The sequence below is a fragment of the Rhea pennata genome, chromosome 29 (genome assembly GCF_028389875.1).
Source record: "Rhea pennata isolate bPtePen1 chromosome 29, bPtePen1.pri, whole genome shotgun sequence".
NCBI lineage: Eukaryota > Metazoa > Chordata > Aves > Rheiformes > Rheidae > Rhea > Rhea pennata.
The window spans coordinates 2,472,967-2,495,239 of NC_084691.1; the positions used below are offsets into that span (position 1 = coordinate 2,472,967).

At 61.1% G+C, this 22,273-nt stretch overlaps 1 protein-coding gene across 3 annotated transcripts; it reads left to right on the top strand.

Moving 5' to 3' along the window:
* Positions 1-8,186: 8,186 nt before the first annotated feature.
* PPP1R1A (protein phosphatase 1 regulatory inhibitor subunit 1A) lies at positions 8,187-21,972 on the top strand. Of its 3 annotated transcripts, XM_062597474.1 has the most exons (7): positions 8,187-8,335; positions 13,129-13,189; positions 18,315-18,352; positions 18,585-18,648; positions 19,529-19,729; positions 20,023-20,144; positions 21,030-21,972. In XM_062597474.1, the coding sequence occupies exons 1-6, from the start codon at positions 8,255-8,257 to the stop codon at positions 20,142-20,144; spliced, it is 567 nt and encodes a 188-aa protein (XP_062453458.1). In that variant the 5' UTR covers positions 8,187-8,254; the 3' UTR covers positions 21,030-21,972. The 3 variants fall into 3 exon arrangements, with proteins under 3 accessions (XP_062453458.1, XP_062453459.1, XP_062453460.1); XM_062597475.1 differs by lacking the exon at positions 18,315-18,352 and having other exon boundaries at positions 18,589-18,648; XM_062597476.1 differs by lacking the exons at positions 18,315-18,352; positions 18,585-18,648.
* Positions 21,973-22,273: the final 301 nt, after the last annotated feature.

A 22,273-nucleotide genomic window follows, 5' to 3' on the forward strand; every position in this document is an offset into this window, starting at 1 on the left:
TCACTGGTGTCTCATCTACATGTTCAAATCTGCCAGGAGTCAGGCTTTAATCCTCGTATTAATTGCACATTCACCGCATCAAATGCACACTTTTAATTCAGGCTGGGATGAGAGACCAAGCCAGCTGCCTTGGAGGCAGACGAGTGCAAGACGGCAAAACAGTGTCTCTATCCGTCGGAGCTACGATCCTGTCAAAAAAGGCAACAAGTTGGGCTGACAAGGAGTGCTCTCCTGGAATGGTGCTGCCTGGAGGAGGGATATTTTTAGCCTGAAATTATTTGTGGATAAAGTCCTGAATTAACCGTTCCCTTATCCTGCCTGGGTAGGTGGTTTGCAGGGTCGTCCTGGGGAAATCCCGGTGGTACATCACAGGGTCTCAGCACTTCGCCTGGCCCGCGCCCACCGAGCTGAGCATCGTTTGGCTGAGCGAATGCAGCTCATCTTCTCCTCTGTTAACGACAGCAAACATCTCCATCCCAGCGACAACATCATCCGCCCTCTGGCTTCTCTCCAAGACGAGAGCAGAAAAACAGACTTTTTCTGCTAACTATTTACAGTGTGTGTGCAACACAATGAACTTGCAGGGTTTTCAGCCCAGAAGAGCTTCCTGTTTGGGCTACATCAGGCAACCAGTATCCCCAGTCTGGCAGGGACGTTTGGGGAGGTAAAGGACTCCCAGGCCACGGCTGTGTGCCATCGTGTTTACCAGCCTGGGGGACCTGCCTCCAGGAAAGTCACCTGATGATCCTGGCTGAACCTACAGATATTTTTGGCCCTCATGACAACCAGGGAGCCTCCCAGTTTCATCTTAGGACAAAATATTTCCCCAGTATATTTCAAACATATTACTGTCATCTAGTCCTGCCAGGACTTCTTTGAAACAGGCTGACCCAACCTGCGTTGGCTTCTCCAGGACATCACATAGTCACATAAGGACATAGTAACCTTATATCACTCTCTCAGTTACATTCCTATATCCTTCTCACTGGCCCCCCGTCGCGGCGACATCAGGGCACTGAGCAGGGAATTGCCCGTGATTCACCCTCGCCTCTCCCGCACTCGTGGCAGATTATTTCTGCGGGCAAATGACTTTGCATTATTTCCATTTGGTGCCTCAGTGGCTCCAGAAATGCTTTCTCATCACGCTTCCCCACCAGCCGCTGCTGCGTCGTCTGTTCCTCCATCTCCTCCATCGGCCCTTGCACTTTTAACCTCCCACTTCGCATCCGTTGCAGCGCGGGCTCCGGGCGACCGGAGCCGACCAGGCGCCCTCAAGCTCCCCGAGATGCCTTGGCAGCAGGAGCAAAGCGCGGCCGACGGTCATGGCCCCAGGTCTGCAGAGCTGGCAGAGGAAGGCTGGGCTTCGCAGCGCCCTCCACGAGGAAGTACAGCGAGACCTCACCTCAGGGCAGCAGAGTTCAGGGCAAAGCCGGATCGAAACTGGAAAGGACTTTACGGTAAAAGCCTAGGGAGAAACAAAATGGATTTCAGCAGAGCCAAGCGTACCCGGGAACAGGACAGCCCGAGGGAATGGTGGTTATTTGTCTACAGCCAGCATTAGTCAGGTCCCAGGTGCAGATTCTTGTCTATATTGCTTGAAAGAGGTCAGAAAATTGCAGAGGTGCAAAGGGAAGTGATGGAGAAGAGGGGACAGCAAAAAAAAAGTCCCTGAGAGCAAGAAACTTCCTGCAGCCAATCTGATCAGCGTAAAGGGAACCAGGACTTTCCATCCTTCATCAACTAAAGCCTTCTGAGGGGAACACAGTAGGGCCAGAGAGGTGCTCCACCTAGGAGAGAGAATCGCAAAATGTTCAGCCCCTGTCCCGCACCCCTGGCCTTGGCTTGCCAAAGCAGCAGCAACTCTGTCCATCCATGTCTGCAAACCAGGACCGGGCACATGTCTGGGAGCTGCTCTGTGCACGCCGGACCCTGGTCTCAGGAGGTGGCAAACGGGTGAAATGAGGTAGCTGGAAACTCAGGATAAAGAGTGTCCTCCATCTCTGGAGGTACAGCTGATTCCCAGGTCCATGGAGAGGTGTGGGGTAACCCAAAACTAGGCTGCAAGAGGGAAACCAAAGGCCCTGGGTTGGGGTGAGCAGCTTGTCCCCGCTCATGCTGCTCCTTGATGGATGCAAAGCCGTAAACACCAATCACCCAGCATGAACTCACGACCAAAACGAGGAGGAAAAGAGCAAAAAGCGAGCGTTGCCCTTCTGCACACACTTCTCCCCGTTCCTGCAGCCAGAGGGTTAAACCCTGACAGCGCCGGGACCAGGGACAGCCCGTTCCGTGGCCTCCGGACACTGTCAGTGCTGGGCCATAAATCACAGCGGGGGCCGCTGCGATGTCCCGGAGGAGCAGGGTGCTGGCAGGGAGGCCCGCTGCCGGAGCGACGTGCTGGGGGGAGGCAGTGCGGCACGAGGCTGTTCTTAACCGAGTGCTTTTTACATCAATAATTAATGGATGCTACATGACATCAGAGCGGGACACGGCTATGCCGGCAGCCTTTGGGGAGCCAGTCGGGGGAGGTAGGTATCTCCAGCAGGAATTCAGTTGTTCCTGATACCTTTTTACCCTCCTGGGCCAGAACAGTGAAGCACCGTGGTCCACGGGCTGGTGGCACTTGCATGGTCCGTTTGCAGGTGTGTTCACAGACATGCACATACGCACACAGCTGCGCAGTGTGGTGCTTACCCTCCGGCATTTCTGCAGCTAGTGCTGGTGGGTTTGCTCGTGTAAGAGCCCAGAAAAGGGAGGATCAGCCCTGTCCCTTCACTACTGGGAGTCGGACAGAAGGACGGACGTGCTGCTCCCCGTGATGGCGCAGTAGTGGCGGTGACAGCACACACGCACCCCGGCTGCAAAGCAGAGGGATAACAGCAGGATCCTTCACCTGGATCTGCCCAGCTGCAGCACCGGTGGGGGGGGGGGGGGGGGGAGGTGTAGTACCAAGGGCTGCAGCCACGTGCTGGCCAGAGCATCCCCTTTTCTGGTTGCCCAGGACCAGCAGTCGGGCTGCGTCACCTGCCCTGGGTACCAGCGTGACTTCCGCTCGGTGCAACTCCTGCTTTTCTGCACAAAGAGACCGGGGGACACAGCCAAAGCGCCCAGCCTGCCTTGCCGGGCCCGCGCGGATTAGCCGCCGAGCGGCTCTGCCACCCCTCCTTCCTGACCTAGTTAGCTAATTCCTCCTGCCGGAGACTCGCGGCAGCCGAACGAGCCTCCCAGCCGCATGAATAAGTGATGGGACATGCATTTACTGCGGGCGGCTGCCGCGGCTCTTGGAGGCACGCACCGGCGTTGCCCACGCCAGCCCTCCGCATCACCTGGGCAGCCGGACTTGTCCCCACTGCATCCCCACCTGGCCTGGGCGATGCCTCTGCTCCTTGCTCCGAGCTCAGAGAAGCAACCTGGAGCCCATGTGGCTTTCCATGGCAGATCCAGCACCAAAGGGTATTAGGATCCATGCATCCTGGGGCACTCCTTGCCCTCAGCCTGGCTCCATGGTGTCTCTGCTTGCTGCTGGAGAAGTCGGTTCCCTTCCCAGCCAGCACCAGGCTTCCCAGCAAAAGGGAAGGCCTCACCAGGGTTGGAGCAAGACCTGCCAGGAGATCAAGGACATGAGCCCATAAGAGCCTGAGGCCAAGGGGCATCTGTAGCCCATATCCAGATGTGTTGACTCCCATTGCTGGACCATCTGTAGCAGTGCTGGATGTCGGCACTTCAGAGAACTGCTCTGACAGCTTTGGGAAGGAGAACCCGGGTATCCAGCAGCCTGGTTTCCCTCTCTGTCTGGCTGTCAGAGGTATCAAAGGGATGGGACATGCTCCTGCCTTCAGGTTCTCCCTCTGCTTGGGGAGGAGCATGGAGCCCCCAGGACTGCTCAATGCCTCCGTCCCAGCAATCACACTGTCACCAGCTGCGGTAGCAGCTTTCCCACCTGCACTGCCCCACGCAGCTCCCTGAGCTGGCCCTGTGGGGCAGCTGGGAACCACAACCAGGCTTGTGCATACTCTGTGAAACTCTAATTTGGGGACCAGGATGCCAAGACTCTGCCCTGGATTCCTGAGCTGCATCTTCCAGCAGATAAACTATTTGCTGGAGAAGTTCTCCCTCAGTTCAGAGCCCTGCCAGGCTCCCCCAGTGCTACGTGGAGGTGGAGATGGCATCCTGCCCTCAAGCCTTGTTGGGAGGCGAGTTGGTCTGCAGGGAAACTAGGTGCCGCCCAGCCAGGCAATGTGCCAGGGGCTACACTTAAACAAACCACCTCAGGACCTCGGTCATCCATTATCTCAAGCCACGTCCAGGGCCAAACCCTGCAAACAGACCCCAAGACGGAGCTGGGTTCCAGATGATGGTCCCCAGGCCCCACAGCTGCACCACTGATTCCATGTACAGGGATGAAACTCAAGAAAGGACACTGCTGCCATGGAAAGGGGGCTCCCATGTTGGGTTCGTGCTTGCAAACCCAATTCTGCTGCCCCGGTGCCTGCCAGTGCCACAGGACATGAAAGGACAAAGGACAGCATCTGACCACCACTCAAGGGCTCCAGGTGTCACAGGGCACAGCAAGCTGTCCACAAGTCAGTACCAAGGACATGTGGCACATCAGAGCAGAGGCCACCAGGGACCCACCATGGTCCACCAAGAGAATACCCCCAAGCCCACAGCACCAGGCAGAGCAGAGGCAACCGTGGCCGTCTTCACTGACCTCAGGGCTTCCCACCTTGCAGAGAGAGTTTGCATGGTGCTATGGGCAAGTTGTGCCAGCAGAACGTGCTCCAGAGACACGGGGCAGGAAACACAGGTCCGACACCAATCCAGGGACACCCGTGTGTTGTCATGCACACAACTGCCTTAAGTGGATTAGCGAGTGGCTTGCCTTTTGGTTTTTTTTTTTTTTTTTCCATCTCTTGTTTGCTCAGAGAAAGGCTCTTTCTCACTCACTCGGGTTTTAATCCTCCCCGCTGCTCGTGGAGAGCAGCTGACTCCGTGACTCATGGGAAGGGCTGCTGTGCCAAGAGAGACCTTATCTCCCGCCACAGAAACGCCAGCTCCGTATCGACCGGTGGGCAGCAGCGCATGGCCCACGATACCTGCATCCACCTGGCTCCAGTCGCTGGGAATGTTGGGATGGGACCAAATCACCTCGGCCCTCACTGCATCCTCTGCGGGCTCAGTGGGGACAGGTAAAATCACCCTTGGGCTGCTCTTCACGTTGCATCTGCCCTGGGGACACAGGAGCTACGACGTCCACTCAGTTCTTGGGGTTGCTGCATGCTAGTGTCGGCCAGGCAACAAGGCTGCATTTCTCACAGGGAACCCCAAAAGCCTGTGGGCTGCACTGTGTAAATGTACCAGCATCATCACAATAGCCGCCGGACCGGGCACGAACCCCAAGCAGCACCATCATGATGCCACCAGTACAGGAGCTGGCCCACAAATAATCCCACAAACTCAGAGACAAATCTCTCCTCCTGCCACAACACCAGGAGCTGGTGCAGAAGAAGGACCCTCTGCTCAGGGTCCCCTCTAGGACTGGCATCCTCATGGTGCGAGGGTGCAAGGCAGCCGGCACCAGCCAGGCCCGCTCCAAGCCAGAGGCTCCCAGTCATCGGGATGAAGCCTGAAGTTCCCTTCCCGTTCCGGTGCTCTTACACCTGTTGCCAGCTGCCAAGGTGCATTTTGAGCTCCTGCTCCCTGCCACATCTCTAGATGCTGCCCAATTAATGAGCAGCTTCACTGATGCTCCCGGATTTCCTGCCCCTTTCAATCTGAAGCGCTGCTGTTGGATCCTTGGGATCCTCCATCACCCTGGAGCACCACTGGGATAACCCAAACTGATATGGCAAAGATCTCCACCAGGAGCCATGATGCTGGGCCCCGAAAGTCCTGTTGTCTTGTCCCCAAGTTGCCTCTAAATCTTTAAGCACCCCCATTCCAGCCCTAGCTGATGTGTCCGTCCACCCAGTACCGAGGAGGACCAGAGGAACGAGGCAGGAGGAGAAGAGACCGCCAACAGCAGTGAAACAGGGCAGGAGCATGGCATGAGGGTCCCAAGGGCAGCCATGGGGTCAGATGTGGGGTGGGATGACCCAGGCGCGTCACCAGGGGCACGTCCCCGCCAGGGGGACTGGAGCATCCCTCGAAACACCACGACCTCCCTGCTCCCACTTCCCTATCCGACCATCAGCACCTGGCCACCCCATCTGCACAGTCGTGTCCCCTCCAGGTCCTGCAGGGCTGGAGACGGTCCCTGAGGGCACGTCTCGGAGTCCTCAGCCCCAGTTTACCATGTCACCAAGAGCCAGAGGCCACGGTGGGGCCGAGGCAGCCAGGAGGCCGAGCACAGACGATCGATGCCGGGGGGGGAATTTGCTCCATCAGGCAACGCCGGGGCACTGACCCCGGGGCAGCAGCAAGCGCCTGCTGTTTCCCTCACCCTGGCCACCCCCGCAGACCCAGGAGGGGTCAGGGCACGACAGAGTGGAGCGTTAAATCTGCAAAAAAAAAAAAAATAGCGTTCTTGGAGAGGAGAGGCCAAGCCGCTCGGCAGGATGCCTGGGCTCTGGTGGGGAGGGTCCGTTGGGCGCCGGCCAGTGTTGGCGCTTCCCCAGCGCCCCGGCGGACGCGCTGCACGCGCAAAAGCCGAAGCCTCCCCGGGCTCAGAGAAAGGCTCTTTCTCACTCACCCCGTGGCGATCCGGGAGCCCTGCTGCAGGCACGGATCACGCGCTGGACTTTGATCCCGCTTTGATCATGGAGCCACTGCCCTTCCTTCCGCGCCTGCCGGTGCAGCGCACGGGGCCCTGCCGGCAAAGCACCCGCGGGCGCCGGGGCGCAGAGCCGGGGAGCACCCACCCCCCGGGGCCGTGCGCCCCAGAGGCGGCTCTGCCCCGTCCCGCTGCCCGTACAGGCGTGCACCTGTGTGTGTGTGTGTGCGGGTGTGCAGCTCTGCACAGGTGCACACGTGCGTGCCTGGGTGCGCATGTGTGTCTGCACGCTTGTGTGTGCGCACGTGCGGATGTGCATGCGTGCAGGTCTGGGTGCACTTGCACGCACATGTCGGGGGTACGTGCACACACAGCTGCGTGTGTGTGTGTGCGTGCACGTATGTCTGTCAGCACGGGTGTGTGCACGTAGCTGCATGTCTGCGTGTGCGTATCGATGTCTGCACGACAGCGGTGTGTCCGAGCGCCTGTGAACGTCTGTCTGCCCACGTCTGCGCATCTGTCCCTGTGTTTTGGGGTCTGTCCCAGTGTCTGTGTGTCTGTCCATGTGTAGGCATGCCTGTCGTTGTGTCTGTCCTGCTGCGTCTCTCTATGTGTGGGTCCACGTGTGGGTCCCAGTGCATTTGTCTCCTCTGGTGTCCGTCCTGGTGTCATTCTGGTGTGCATCCACGTGTGTCCGTCTGTCTGTCCTGATGTACCTCTCTCTCTGTGAGCACGTCCAAATGTCCAGTGTCTGTCCCTCTCTCTCTGTCTCTGTGTCCATCTGTCTGTGTGTCTCTCCCAGTGTCTCCCTGTGTGTGTGTGCACCCATGTGTTGGTGTGTCTGTCCCACAGTCTGTCCCAATCTGTGTGTCCACAGTTCTGCCCGTGTGTTTGTCCTGATATATGACCCTATGTCTATCCTGGTGTGTGTCCCAGTGCGTGACCATTTGCCTGTCCCAGTGTCTGTCCCAGTGCATGTCCATGTGTCCACATGTCCGTCCCGCTGCGTGCCCAGGTTTCTCTCCGTGTGTCTGTCCCAGTGTCCGTCCCACTACACGTCCCAGTGTCAGTGTGTTGCTCTCAGTGTGTGCTTGTGTTAGTGTCCGTCTGTCTCAGTGCGTGTCTGTGTGTCAGTCCCGGCACATGTCCACAGGCCGGACTCAGCATGCATCTGCGCGTCGCTCCCAGCGCGCGTCCGTGCATCTGACCCGGCGCGCGTCCGCAGGTCGGTCCCGGCACGTGTCCACATGTCTGTCCCCGCGCGTGCCGGCGGGTGGGTCCCCGCGCGTGCCCGCGGGCCGGTCCCGGTGCCGCCCCGGGCCGGGCAGGGCCGGGCCGGGCTCAGCCAATGGCGCCGGGCTGGGGCGGCTCCGGGAGGCGAGCGGCGCCCAACGGGGCCGGGCCGGCAGCGGGGCGGGCGCGGAGCCGCAGCCGGGGCTGGGGCCGGCAGCGGGGCCGGGGCCGCAGCGGAGCCGGGGCGGGGCGGGGGCGGCCGGCGCGGGGCCGGGAGGCGCCGGGAGGAGCCGCCCGCAGCCGCCCGCCATGGAGCCCAACAGCCCCCGCAAGATCCAGTTCACGGTGCCGCTGCTGGAGCCGCACCTCGACCCGGAGGCGGCCGAGCAGGTGGGGCGGCGCCGGGGGCACCGGCAGCACCGGGGGGGGAGGGGGGGCACCGGGCGGGGCAGGGCGGACGAGCCGGCACCGCAGGGGGGACCGGGCACCGCAGGGGGGACAGCACGGACCGGGAAGCACCGGGACTACGTGGGCTGGGAGGGGGCGGCGGGATGATGCGGGGACAACTGGGAGGTGCTGGGGCTAGCGGGGACCAGGGGTCACCGGACAGCGCGCGCGGGAAGGACGCGGCGAGGGCACCGGTGGCCACCGCCAAGGGTGGCCGTGCAGCGTGCCTGGAGCAGGGCACGGGGACGCCGGGGACACCCGCCGGGACAGCCAGTGCTGCGGCCCGGGCTGGGGGGCCGAATCCAAAGCTCGTCCGTGGGCTCGGAGGTAGCCGGGCACCCGTGGGCGGCCGTGCCCAGCCAGGCGCCGTCCGCTCGCTCGGGGCTGCCGGAGGTCAGGTCTAGCGTTACGAGCCCCCCCACACACACCCCGGCTGCCAGCCCTTGCTCAATCTTTGCTCCGCCTGGAAAGGCTCCAGCGGGAGTTTGGCCCTCAGGAGCAGGCGCGAGGCAGGGCCGCGGGCTCGGCAGAGGCGCTGAGCTCGCCCCTCCGTTCTGCCAGGCGGCCGAGACGGGGGAGCGGAGGGAGGCCGGGTGCAAGGCGCCCCGGGGCGGCCCCCACCACGGGGGGGGGGCGGGGAGGGTGGAGGGGGTCGAGGAGGGGCCAGGAGGCGACGATCGGGCCCTGTGAGCGCATTGCAAAAGCATCTTGGCTTGGCGGCTGTCGCCGCTGGGACTGGATTAGCAGCAGGTATTGCGTGTCAGGGTGGCCCGGCTGGGGGGGAGCCGGGGCCGCGGTGCGTCCATGGTGCCGGCACGGGGAAACCCAGGGCTCGGGGCACGGCGGGAGCAGCCAGGGCTGAGCAGCCCCATCCCTCTTGCCATGCTCCACACAGCCGTCTTTTTTAGCGCCCGCTGCTGTCCCAGGCAGCGAGCGGGCACCCAGACCCGGTGCCTGGAGGCTGGGTGTTGCAGGGGGACATCTGCGCTGCGGGAAGGCAAGGCAGGGTTGCTCCAGGACAGCAAAAAGAAATGCTTGCAAACACCATCCAACCACGCCAAGAGGTTCTGGAACCAACACGCAGCTGCCGACACCTCGATTTGCAGGCGTGAACAGCTCCCTGCCGGCTCTCGAGGCTGCCAGATAACATCTCAGGAGGAAGGGAGCGGAGGCTCATCCCGGCGCTGCTCCCGGCGGGGAGGTCCCAGCCGTCCCCTTGGCCTCGGCATGCCAAGGGCCCACTCAGGGGCCGTCTGCATGGGCAGGGGCATCCACGTCCTGCTTCCCGTCCGGTTGCAGGGCACGCGAGGCTCAGGTGCGAGCCTGCAAAGCGGCCCCAGGTGCCTCCCCGGCGGAGGCTGCAGTGTCTCAGCCGGGGCCGGTTGGTTGCCAGAGCCCGGGGATGTGGGGCAAGGACAGCGTTTGGCAGCTCAGGGGCTGATCCATCTCCCGGCATTTCTCTGCCGTCCGGCTGCTTGGATCGGAGAAGGCAGCTGTGAGTGGGGTCAGCAACCTTCCCACCCCCGCTGTGCCGAGGGGTCCCGGGTGCTGAGCACCCACCACCCAGGATGCCCCAGCTCCGGGCGACCGAGAGACTGGGACGGAGCCCGGCACAGACGGGAGGATCGGCCCATCCCCGGCATCCCAGAGGCTCTAAAACGGAGCTGGGTCGCTGATGTCACTGCTCGAGACTTATATCACCCCTTTGCTGGGGTGGGAGAAGGACCTACGTGGTCCTGCCCAGGATGGTGCCCGTGGGCGCAGCCGGGAGCAGAGCCCGGCCTCACCGGGGGCTTTGCCCCAGCTTTGCTCCACGCACGCAGCTTGGCGCGGGCTGGGGACCGAGCAGCTTCCCAGCACCGCTGGGGAAGGACGTTTGAATGTCTCCAGAGAACTGCTGGATAAACAGGCCCGGGTCGTTGTTATTCCGGCTTCGCGGCCGCCGGGGCCTCCTGCCTCTCTGGGACACGCGGAGGGAGATGCGGCGAGGGGGACCGACCCAGCGGGCGCTCGCTCTTCGCTCGCGGTCCCCCCATCCCGCTCGGCCGCCCGCCGGCTTCATTGCGCTGAGCTTCAACGCAACAGCTTTCGGCCCCCGCGGGACCCCGCGGACGGGGGCAGCCGCTAGCACCGGCCTTCCTCTCCTCCCCCGCCCGCCCGAGCCCCCTCGGTGATGCGGCGCCCGACGGGCGCTGCCGGCTGCCGGAGCAGCGTTCCTGCTGCTTTTGTCCGTGGCGTTTCTTAATCGATGGCGGAGATTGAGCTAAAAATAGTCGAGGCAGGAGAGCGGCAAAATAAAAAAAAACACCCAGCTCGGAGGCAGAGCTGGGAGAGGGAGGACCGCGGCCAGCCCCGGGGCCGGAGCATCGCTCAGCCGGGTACCAGGATGGGGAGCTGGAGCGGGAAAGGAAGCATCACGGCTCTGCGACCTTGAGCGGGTCGCGCCGGCGTTCCTCGCCTCGCCCCGGCTCCCGGGCGCCGGAGCAGCCCGCTGGCAGCTCCGCATCGCCACGGAGGTTGCTGCAAGCGGAGGCTTTACGGACCCGGAGCAACCTCTGGCACCACCCGGTTGCTTCCAGAGGAAGGCGGGTGCCCGGCGCCCAGTGCCCCGAGGTGCGGCCGCCCCGGGTGTGGGACCTCACCGGGACAGATAACCTATCCATGGGGTTGGCTTCTCGTGGGTACCATGGAGCAGCAGCTCAGCTTCGGGACGGTCCCGACAGGACCAAACCCAGCCCATCCCGGCTCCCTTGCTGCGGCAAGGCTGGTGCCTTGCGGTCCGGCGCGCGCGGATGCCGGTGCCTGGCGGAGGGGAGCCGGCGCGGTGCTGGATCTCGGGGAGGGACGGCGATTAAGCGCTCGGCGGCAGATGGCCACCGGCACCCGGCCAAGGGGAGGGAGGTGAAGTCCGTCCGTCCGTCCGCCCGCACGCTCCCAGCCCAAAGCCGCGCTCTCGCCACAGCCGTCCCGCGGGAAGCGGGCCGCTCTGGACGGGGCTCGTCGCTGGGAGAGCAGAGATTTTTGTCTCCCTCTAATCTCCGTTTAAAATCCAGATCGCGGGTTTCTATGGCAACTCCGCTGACACGGAGCCGAGGCGCCGGGGGCCAGCGGGGTGGGCTTGGGCTGATGGCGGCGCGGAGACGGGAGGGGGTTTCCCTGCAGCCACCCACCGGAGCTGCTCTGCCTAATGCCTGCTCGTTAGCATCTCATTAGCATCTCATTCGGCATCCCCGCTCATTAGGGAAGCCGGAGAATCCTCTTTTGGAAATTCATGTTTGAAGAGACTCGGAGTTACTGGGTCAGTAGAGAAACCTGGTGAACGGAGACGTTGCGACGCCGGCCAGGCCCGACGGTCCCTGCCCGCTCCCCGGGCACAGGCACTGGGTGCCGGGCGCCCCCAGCACGCTTCTCCCCTCCTCTCTGGAGAGGATTGCTTTAAACCTCACTCAGAAGTGGGACTGGGTGCAGGGACACGGCTGAGCCCTCTCCAGAGCAGGTGACCTTGTGCAAGGACATGGGAGAGCATCTGTGGGGATGTGGTACTAGCCAGGGTCCATGGCAGCTCCTTCCCTCCACCACGGCAGGCACCGGGCTGGGTCCAGACTGAGATAAGACAGTCCTCAAAGGTGCCCCAGATCCAGCTGGGATCCACAGCCCTGCCTAGCTCCTAACCCCAACGCTGGCTCGCAGCTTGCTTGGCCACACGTGTTCATCCCCGCATCATTATTGTGCCTGAGCTATTTGGACCCCCAAGTCCCGGATGTGCCGGTGCGTCCTCGTGTCCCCCAATCGGCCCCGAGCTCTCAGCGATGCCTTGATGGCTCTCAGTGTCATGCTGCATGAGAAGGGCTGTGCACAAGGCCAGGGAGGAAGGGCAGGGCCTCGGTGTCACAGGCCAGCACCAGTGTCCCCGAGCGCTTCCTGGTGCCGGGGTATAATTAGTTCTTGGCCCTTGTTAGAGTTGATATTTTCCATGTTGGCCAGGAGATTTGGAAGATGTTGATTTAAAAGACATGTGCATCCTGCAAAGGCTGCTGGAGCCGCCAAGCAGGGCTCAGGGCTCACTGCCATCCTCGATCTGCATCCTCTGTCCCTGTGAGGCCACCACCACCCTGAGTCCTATGTCCCCATGATGCAGGGGTGAGGCCAGGTCCAGGGAAGGTCTCAGCGCTGGCAGGTCTCTGTGGTCCATGCCTGCCTGCATGGGATCAATAGCTGAGCAGTTAAAACCTTGCATAAGGATGGGAACTCTCTGGCCAGGTCCTTCAAACCAAGACTCCATCTGAGTGCCCAGACCCAGCCTGAGGAGATCCCAGCTCTGCAGCCTTGCATCAGAGCATTCCCGTTGCACCAGGAGGCTATGTTATGTTCTGTTTCAGGTTCCCAGCCCAGACTGGTATTTAATCCAGGACTGCCAAAATAGTCTCCAGAGGAGGGTTGGGTGCACAAACCATGAGGATGCAGCCCCACTGGGCTGTTCAGCAGGGCACCAAAGCATCCATGCAAAGCATGGGAGCACTGGATGGCCAAGGATTGGGAACATGTTGCCATTAGCCATGGTTTTCCCATGCTTTCAACCCAGGATTGTGCACCCAAGGCGAGGGGAGAAAATAAGCCCAGTGCTGGTTCCCAAACTCCTCTAGATGGTGACTGAGCCCCACAGATGGTTGTGGGCATAGGTTTGCGATGGAGTTCAGAGGGCAACCGTGAACCACAATTCTTTTTCTTCTCTCTAGATCCGACGACGCCGACCAACTCCTGCCAACCTGGTTCTAAGCAGTGACCAGTCGTCCCCAGGTGGGTCCTCACATGTGTCACCATGTCCCCAAGACCTGCTTGGGGTCTAGCACCTCAGCCCAAACCAGGGTCTGCCCCAAGCCAGTGTACCCTCACTGCCTCAACGCACTAGGAGGGCAGGTGGCTGCCATGTGTCACCCTGCCATCGAGGCCCAGGCCCAAGGATGCTGAGTGCCTTAGGATATGCTGGTGAGCTGAGTGACATGAGGGTACACCAGCACAAATGGTGCAAGAGGCCAACGTGCATGGCCATGGCTGTCGTGTGGTGCTCAGGTGCCCAAAACAGGCTAGTCTGTGGTCAACAAAGCTTGGTACGTGGTGCTTAGAGACCTCCAGTATGTGGTGCTCAGGGATCCCCAGAACATGGTGCCAGGTGCTGCAGGATGTAGTGCTCAGAGATCATCCAGACATGGTGTTCAGAGAACCTCAGTAAATGGTGCTCAGGGATCCTCAAGGATGCTCAGGGTTCCCAGTGATGCTTCGGGGTTCCCATGATTCCCAGCATATGGTGCTCAGGGACTCAGGTACATGGTGCTCAGAGATCCCCCAGGACGTGGTGCTCAAGGCCCCCCTCAGTGTGTAGTGCTCGAAGATCCCAGTACAGGTGCTCAAGGGCCCCAGCACGTCATGCTCTGGGCCCGCTTCTGGTGCTCGGGAGCTGAGTCCCTTGCGCTTAAGGCATCTTCACATGGTGCTCAGGGGCTCTGTACTCCAGCACATGGGTCGCTGCGGGACGCATCCTGCCGTAGCAGAGGAGCAGAGCCCCACGCCAGCGCTGAACTCCGGCATGCAACGTCCTGTGGCTCGCCCGCACCGAGACAGTGTCCCAGCGTTGGACCCTCGCGCAGGCTGGGGTGTCTCCGTCACGTCCCCGGCCCTGCCCCGCTCTCCCAGCTCTGCTCGGGGCTGCAAAAACCCTGTGACCCGTTGCAGCCCATCCATCTCTGGGTGGGGGGGGGAGTCGGGGGGAAGCAGCTGCCTGTGACAGGCCGAACAGCCGTGCCTTGGCCCTTCCAGGGACTCCTGGCAGCTCCCCAGGGCTGGGCGCTGAACCTCCTCCTCCGCCTGCGCCCTGGGGCCACCTCCGCCATGGGGGGGCGGGGGGGACACCAGCTGTGACATTTGAGAGCTCCTGTGTCAGTGTCTTGCCAGCACAACCAGGCACGTGGCCTCGGGGGGTCGGGGGTCCGATCCCGGCTGGCTGGTGTGCCGCGTCCCTTCTCCAGCCCGGTCCGTCTCCTTTCCTGCGCCTCTCTCCCCGCTCGCAGCCCCTGGCAGGTACCAAGGGAGTCAGAAACCGCCTGTTGCAAAGACGAGTTGTCCCTGCCGCCACGTGGTTTTGTCCCAAGAGGCAAGAGACAGCTTGGGGTGGGAGGTGGGACTGGGGATGGGGACAGGGACCCCCGTCGTTCGCCGAGTCGCGTCAGGCCCGTTCGGAGCAGCGACCTTTCACGAAGCACTCACGCGTCAGCAACCCTCCCCACCCAGCCCCCCACCGGCGAAGCCAGGCAGTCCTCCATCCCCTCTGTCCCCAAATGCCATCTCTGGAAACAGAACCTCCTTCTGGAGTGAAGCTTCAGACGTAAATACATCGACCAAGTGCCAACGCGCGGCTCCCTGGAGCAACACAGCCCGAGGCGGTCGCAGCTCCGAGACACAGCGAGGCCAAGCAGCACTTCAAGAGGCTCACGCAGGACGGAGAGCTTTGAGGTGGTGTGTCCTTTCCTCACCCAAGGACCCTGCCAGGACAGTACGGGATATGTCACATCCCTTCCACCGGTCCCAGGATGGACAGGAGAGCATCAGCCGTGTCAGCTCTCCACCAGTGAAAACTTGCTGCTTTCTGTGATTTGGGCTCAAAAATACTCCATGTTTCCCCAAAGGAGCTACTTGTGCCTACCTCGGAAACCCAAGGTTGCCGAGGGTGCTGAGCACCCCACGCTGAGCAGGAAAGGACCCAGGCTGTTTCCGTATGCATCAGCACCATGGGGACTGAGCTGCTGTGATTGATCCCGACCCTCCACTGGCAAACGAGCCGTGACGCGCCTGGAGCCCCACGAACCCGGCAGCCTCCGGGATAATGAAATACGGATGAGTTCCAGCTCCGGGAGGCTGGATGGAGCTGTGCATGAGCAGGGCACTTGGAAAGCCAGCTCAACCCAAGCCTGTTATCCCGATCCAGGCTGTGAAGCCACTCGAGCCAGCAGCTCTTAGGGCTGAGTCGCCTGCTGGGCCCGGAGCAAGGAAGGGAGCTGGTCCCCAGCACTGCGTCGTCTGCAAATAAAGCAGCTCCGTAGGGTTTCATGTTATCCAGGTGATTTGGGCTCCCCTCCATCCCTTGCTCCCCACAAAGCTGCTTCCCAGGGGATGCTGTCCTGGATGAGGCCCTGGGTCAGCAGCATGGGGCCAACAGAGCTGTCCCAGGCCCCAGGCTTTGGAGATGGGGATGGGAAAGGGGGAGCCGGTGCCCAGGCCACCCAAATCTGCCGTATGGACCATGACAGGCGATGGGGTGCTGGTTACCCTGGCAATGCCTTGATTTATTTCCTAGGCAACAAAGATGCTGTGTGCCCCTGGGACAGCACTGTTAGTCCTAGGGCAATGGCCAGGGATGGAGCACAGCCACCACCGTGCCCACCCTGCCCTGGGACAATCTTGGCTACTTTGGCTGCAGTCACTGTGCGATGGTGGAGTTCAGGATCCTGCAAGGAGGGAGGAGGGCTAAAAGCAGAATCACCACCCTAGACTTCAGGAGAGCAGACTTTGACCTCTTCGGGGACCTACAAGGAAGAATCTCATGGGATCCACCCTAGACTTCAGGAGAGCAGACTTTGACCTCTTCGGGGACCTACAAGGAAGAATCTCATGGGATCCGCCCTAGACTTCAGGAGAGCAGACTTTGACCTCTTCGGGGACCTACAAGGAAGAATCTCATGGGATAGGGCCCCAGAAGGAAGAGGAGTCCAAGAGAGCTGGTTGATACTCAAAGATCTCCTCCTCCAAGCTCAATAACAGTCCATCCCAATGAGCAAGAAGTCAAGCAAAGGGGGCAGGAGACCTGCATGGAGGAACAAGGAGCTCCTGGCAAAACTCCAACAAAAGAAGGAAATATACAGAAGGTGGAAGCAGGGACAGATTACCTGGGAGGAATATAGGGATGTTATCTGAGTATTCAGGGATTGAACTAGGAAGGCCAAGGCCCATCTGGAGTTTAATCTGACAAGGTTTGTCAAGGTTTGACAAGAAGGACTTCTTTAAATACATCAGTAGCAAAAGGAAGACTAGGGGAAATGTGGGCTTGCTGCTGAATGTAGAAGGAGCCTGGTGAAAAAGGACACAGAAAAAGCAGAGGTACTGAATACCTTCTTCACCTCAGTCTTTATTGGTAAGACCAACCCTCAGGAATCTCAGGCCCTGAAGACCAAAAAGAAAGTCTGGAGAAAGAAAGACTTTCCCTTGGTGGAGGAGGATCAAGTTAGAGATCATTTGGGAATACTTGACACCTACAAGTCTGTGGGCCCTGATGGGATGCACCCACGGATACTGAGGGAGCTGGCAGATGTTGTTGCTAGGCTGCTCTCCATCATCTTGGAAAGGTTATGGAGAACAGGGGAGGTGCCTGAGAATTAGAAGACTAATGTCACTCCAGTCTTCCAAAAGACTGGAGCAAGGGCAAGAAGGAGGACCCAGGGAACTTCAGGCTAGTCAGCCTCACCTTGATCCCTGGAAAAGTGGTGGAGCAGCTAATCCTGGATACCATTTCCAAGCATATGAAGGATAATAAGGTGATCAGGAGTAGTCAGCCAGGATTCACCAAGGGGAAATCCTGCTTAACCAACCTGATAGCCTTCTATGATGGCATGACTGGCTGGGTAGATGAGGGGAGAGCAGTGAATGTTGTCTGTCTTGACCACACAAGGCTTTTGGCACTGTCTCCTGTAGCATCCTCCTAAGTAAGCTCAAGAAGTGCAGGCTGGAGGAGTGGACAGTGAGGTGGATTGAGAACTTGCTGAATGGCAGAGCTCAGAGGGTTGTGCTCACCAGTACAAAGACTAGTTGGAGACCTGCAGCTAGCAGTGTCCCCCAGGGGTCAATAGTGGGTCCAGTATTATTCAGCAGTGAGCTGGATGAAGGGAGAGAGTGCACTCTCAGCAAGTCTGCTGATGGTACAAAACTGTGTGGGGTGGCTGCTACAGCTGAGGGCTGTGCTGCCATTCAGAGGGACTGCGACAGGCTGGGGAGATGGGCAGAGAGGAACCTTCTGAGGTTCAACAAGGGCAAGTGCAGAGTCCTGCACCTAGGGAGGGATAACACTGTGCACCAGCACAGGCTGGGGGCTGAGCTACTGGAAAGCAGCTCTGCAGAGAAGGATCTGTGAGTCCTGGTGGACACTAAGTTGACCACGAGCCAGCAAGGCACATCCTTGTGGCCAAGAAGGCCAGTGCTGGCTAGGGCAGCAGAGGCCTTCTTAGGCGGAGCATTGCCAGCAGGTTGAGGAAGGTGATCTTCCCCCTCCACTCAGGCCTGGGAAGGCCACATCTGCAGTACTGTGTCCAGTTCTGGGCTCCCCAATACAAGAGAGACATGGAGCTACTGGAGTGAGCCCAGGGGAGGGCTACGAAGATGATGAAGGGACTGGAGCATCTCCGCTATGAGGAATGGCTGAAAGAGTGGGACTCTTCAGCCTGGAGATGAGAAGACTTAGGGGGGGATCTTATCAATGTGCAAAAGTATCTAAAATGAGTGTGTAAAGACGATGGGACCAGACTCTTTTCCATGATGCCCAGCAATAGGACTTAAGGCGATGGGCACCAACTGAAACATGCAAAGTTCCGGCTCAACATGAGGAAAAATTTCTTTCCTGTGAGGGTGACTGAGAACTGGAATAAGTTACCTGGAGAGTTTATGGAGTCTCCTTCCTTGGAGATATTCAAAAGCTGTCTGGACAGGGTCCTGCACAACCTGTGCTAGATGATCCTGCTTGAGCAGAGGGGGTTGGACTAGATGATCTTTAAAGGTCCCTTCCAACCTCAACTATTCTGTGATTCTACGGTTCTGTGGTGGTGGGACCAGCCCCCCTTTAACTTTTTGCTCCTCTCTGTCCCCCCTCTATGCTGCCCCACAGAGATTGATGAGGACCGGCTCCCCAACCCCCTGCTGAAGGTAGGTGCCGTGTCCAGGGGCCGGGAAGGAGCGGGGTCCTGCCCGGGGGAGATGGCACGGCCAAGATGCCCCCACAGTCCTGGGTGGCTGGCGGGGTCCTTGGGCCAAGCATGCTGCAAGGTGGCCCCCACCCCTAGGAGCTGCACTCCAGCACCTTAGGGTGCTCTTCTTCACCACCCACTTTGTCCCAGCGCCACGTCCTGCCGGTGACTCGCCTTCGCTTCCTTTGCAGTCAGGTCTGGCCATGTCGCCCAGGCAGAGAAAGAAGGTCTCCCGCACCACCCCGACCATGAAAGGTACTACTCGCTCCACTGCCGGCCCCAGTGTGCTGGCCTGGCCAGCATCGCAGCCCAGCGTCCCCAAAAAGCAGGGGGACAAGGAGAGGTGTCACCCCAGGGTGGGGATGAAGCTCCTCGCACTGAGCATCCCCACACCAGGCAGCGGGACCGAGGCCTTTCCAGTGTCCCCAGCAGCACAAGGAAAGGCTTGGCGGGGTCTGGGCTGCCCCTGGCAGCCCCTTCCCAGCTGCATCAGGCCCCTTGGATAGAGGTGACCGTCCCCCTGGCACCGTAGGGGACGTGTGGGTCGCGAGGTTGCAGCAGGGCTGGATACCACCAGCCGGTTTTGCGTGGCACCGGATGATTTGAAGTGCTTGGACCCGTTTGTCCGGGCAGGAGGGTGACTGTGCCCAAGAGGGACACGGGGACATGGAGCAGGGACAGCTGTGTCCCCAGTGCAGCAGACCTCAGAGTACGGCATGACAAACGGCGCCGGAAGGGACCAGTTTCCACCAGCTTTTCGGTGCCCTCTGAACAGGTTGGGGAGCGATTTCCCTTCGCCCGGGAGCACCCGGGGGTCCCATCCTGCCTTGCTCACGGGGATGGGTGTTGGGGACCTCGCAAGGACAGGGCTCAGGTTTGGGGAAGCTGCGCCCTGCCAGCAAAGGCATCGCGGTCGCGCTTGGCGGATGCTTGCGGACAGGCCCTGGCAGCACGGAGAAACGCCGACAACTGGGTACGGGTGGTTTTGGCTGCTCGGCGGCATCACCGGGAGCAGGAGGTGACCCGCTGCGATCCGACCTCAGCGCAGGCGCCGTGGCCCTCCCTGGATGAGGCCGCGTTTGGCAGCGGCGGGATTTCCCGCGTCCCGGCCTCACCACCTCTCCCTGCCTTGCAGAGCTCCAGATGATGGTGGAGCATCACCTGTGCAAGCAGGCGCAGGGCGAGGAGGAGGAGGAGGCGGCCGCGGGGAGCCAGGACCGGCACAGCCCCGGGTGCTGCCACCACGGTGACGCAGAGCACAGCCACAGCCCCGGGGGCACCTGCCCCTTGGCCCGCACCCAGCCCCCGCCCGAGGGTGGCCCCGCACCCACCGCGAGTGAGTACAGCCCCGATCCCATCGGGAAAAGAGCTCTGGGCAGCTCCCCACCACCTCCATCCCCCTAACTCTGCCCATTGGACAGGGCCGGTGGCCTGCACCCGAGCTTGCGGATGGAGAAGCGGGTGCCGGGGAGGGCGCAGGCACCCTGCAAGGGTCGGGCTCGGCCGGGGAGGGTGTCCCCGGTGCCGGGCCAGGTTCGGGGGCGCGATGCCCACCAGCCCGGCCCAGCATGGCTCGGAGGACGCAGGGCTGGGGCAGTGCACTCGTTACTGGCCCCATCGCACCCACAGAGGGAGAGGCGGCGGGCACCCGCGCAGACGCCCGGGGGGACGGACGGCAGAGCCTGGCTGCTGAGGGCGCCCATATATCACCGAAGGAGGCTGTGGGCAAGGGCGCTGCCACCAGCCAGTAGGTACGTACTGGGGTATGGTGGGCTCCACACAAGTACTTACTGGGAGGTGGTGGGCTCCATGTGAGTACGTACCAGGGTATGGTGGCCTCCGCATGGGTATGTACTGGGAGATAGTGGGCTCCACATGGGTACGTACTGGGGTTTGGTGGGCTCCACATGGGTACGTATCAGGGTTTGGTGGGCTTCCCATGGGTACGTACTGGGATTTGGTGGACTCCCCATGGGTACGTATCAGGGTTTGGTGGGCTTCTCATGGGTACGTACTGGGATTTGGTGGGCTCCACATGGGTACATATCAGGGTATGGTGGGCTCCCCATGGATACGTACTGGGATTTGGTGGACTCCCCATGGGTACGTATCAGGGTTTGGTGGGCTTCCCATGGGTACGTACTGGGATTTGGTGGACTCCCCATGGGTACGTATCAGGGTATGGTGGGCTTCCCATGGGTACGTACTGGGGTTTGGTGGGCTCCTCATGGGTATGTACTGGGGTTTGGTGGGCTCCATGCTGGGGACAGGGGAAGGGGACAGAGTGGCACAGGGTGAAGGTGGCACCAAGCATATTGCTCTGACAGAGCTGGGAACGGGGTGAGGATGGGGCTGGACCCAGCACTCCAGGCCGGGGATGGATCCAGCAACCCCATATGGGCCCAGAACCAGCATCCTAGATTGGAGTCAGACCCATGACCTCGGATCAGGGCCAGATCCAGCACCTCAGACTGCAACTGGACCCTGAATCCCAGGATAGGGCTTAACCCAGCACCCCACGGCCAGGCTGGACCCAGCACTGCAAGATGGGGCTGAGCAGGTCAGGGCCACCCCAAAACCTCATAGCCCCCATGGTTTCTCCTCCCCACACCGTGGCCCTCCCTCTCTGTTCCCAGGTGCCACCCAGATGGGCAGGAGCAAGGCCATGGCCGGGCCAAAGGAACCGAACCGCCGTATTTTTTTTAATGATTGTTTTTTTAAGATTTCGACGGCTGTTTTGGGTGTTTGTGATGGTTTTTTTTTTACTGCTGCCCAGAGGCCTGCTGAGGGCCTGGCTTTGGGGATGATGATGGGCTGCCCATGCCATCTCCTTGCCTGCCCCACCGACGGGCCACCGGTGGCCGGGGACACTGGGCAGCACAGCCTCGAGCACGGCCTCCCCTCCCCTGCCTCCACGCTTTGCCCCGCTCAGCTGAGCTCCGGGATTGTCCCCATTCACTGCCAGTCCTGGGGTGTCACCCACAGGCCACCTCGATGCCCCCTCCCTGCCACTGTACCCTGGGCTCAGGGTTTGGGGGAGGGCCGGGGGGGGGACACGAGCCCGGCTGAGACACGCAGCCCCTGATGCTTCTGGGGACCGTGAGCGGACACGCAGGAGCTGAGCCCTGCATGGCACGTGTGCACGAGTGTGCATGCACATGCAGGCCGGTGCACAGGTGTGAGCACGCACACGCACAGCAGTGCATGCCTGCTTGTGTGTGTGCACACATGTGAGCATGCACACGTGTGTGTAAGAGCACAAGTGTATTTTGGGTATGAGCACGTGTGCACACATACATCTGTGCACATCTGCGTGAGCGTGCACACACGCGTGCATACGGGTGTGTGCACCCACGCAACCATGCACACGCATGCACGCACCCGTGTGCGAGCTCACAGGCACTTCGCACGCGTGAGTTTGCATGCCTGCACATGTGCGCACGTGCACACGCCGGGCTGGGTGTGCAGGCGCCCGCGAGCATGAGCGCGCGTGCGCCAGGCCCGGGCGCGCCGCGCCGGCAGCACTGGCTTCGCAGAGCACCTGTCGCGCGAACCTTTATTAAACGGATCCCCCTTCTCCGCGCCGGCTCCTCATTGCCTCCGCGCCGGATCCGGCACGCTGCCGATGCACGGCTGCACGTGCCCACTGCCCACGTGCCCATCAGCAAGGCCATCACCAGGCACGGGTGGGAGTCCCTTGGAGGGGGAAGGGGGCCAGCGCCCGGCCAGCAGCAGGCTGCATCCCACCCCGAGGACTGCTGTTGGCCTTCTTGTCCTGGGATGGAGGCACCTCGCCCCTGCTCTTCCCTCCTCCTGAGCTGGGAGGGGCCCAGGCATCCTGGCTCCCAAGCCCTATGGACCCCTTGCTTCCACTGCCCCC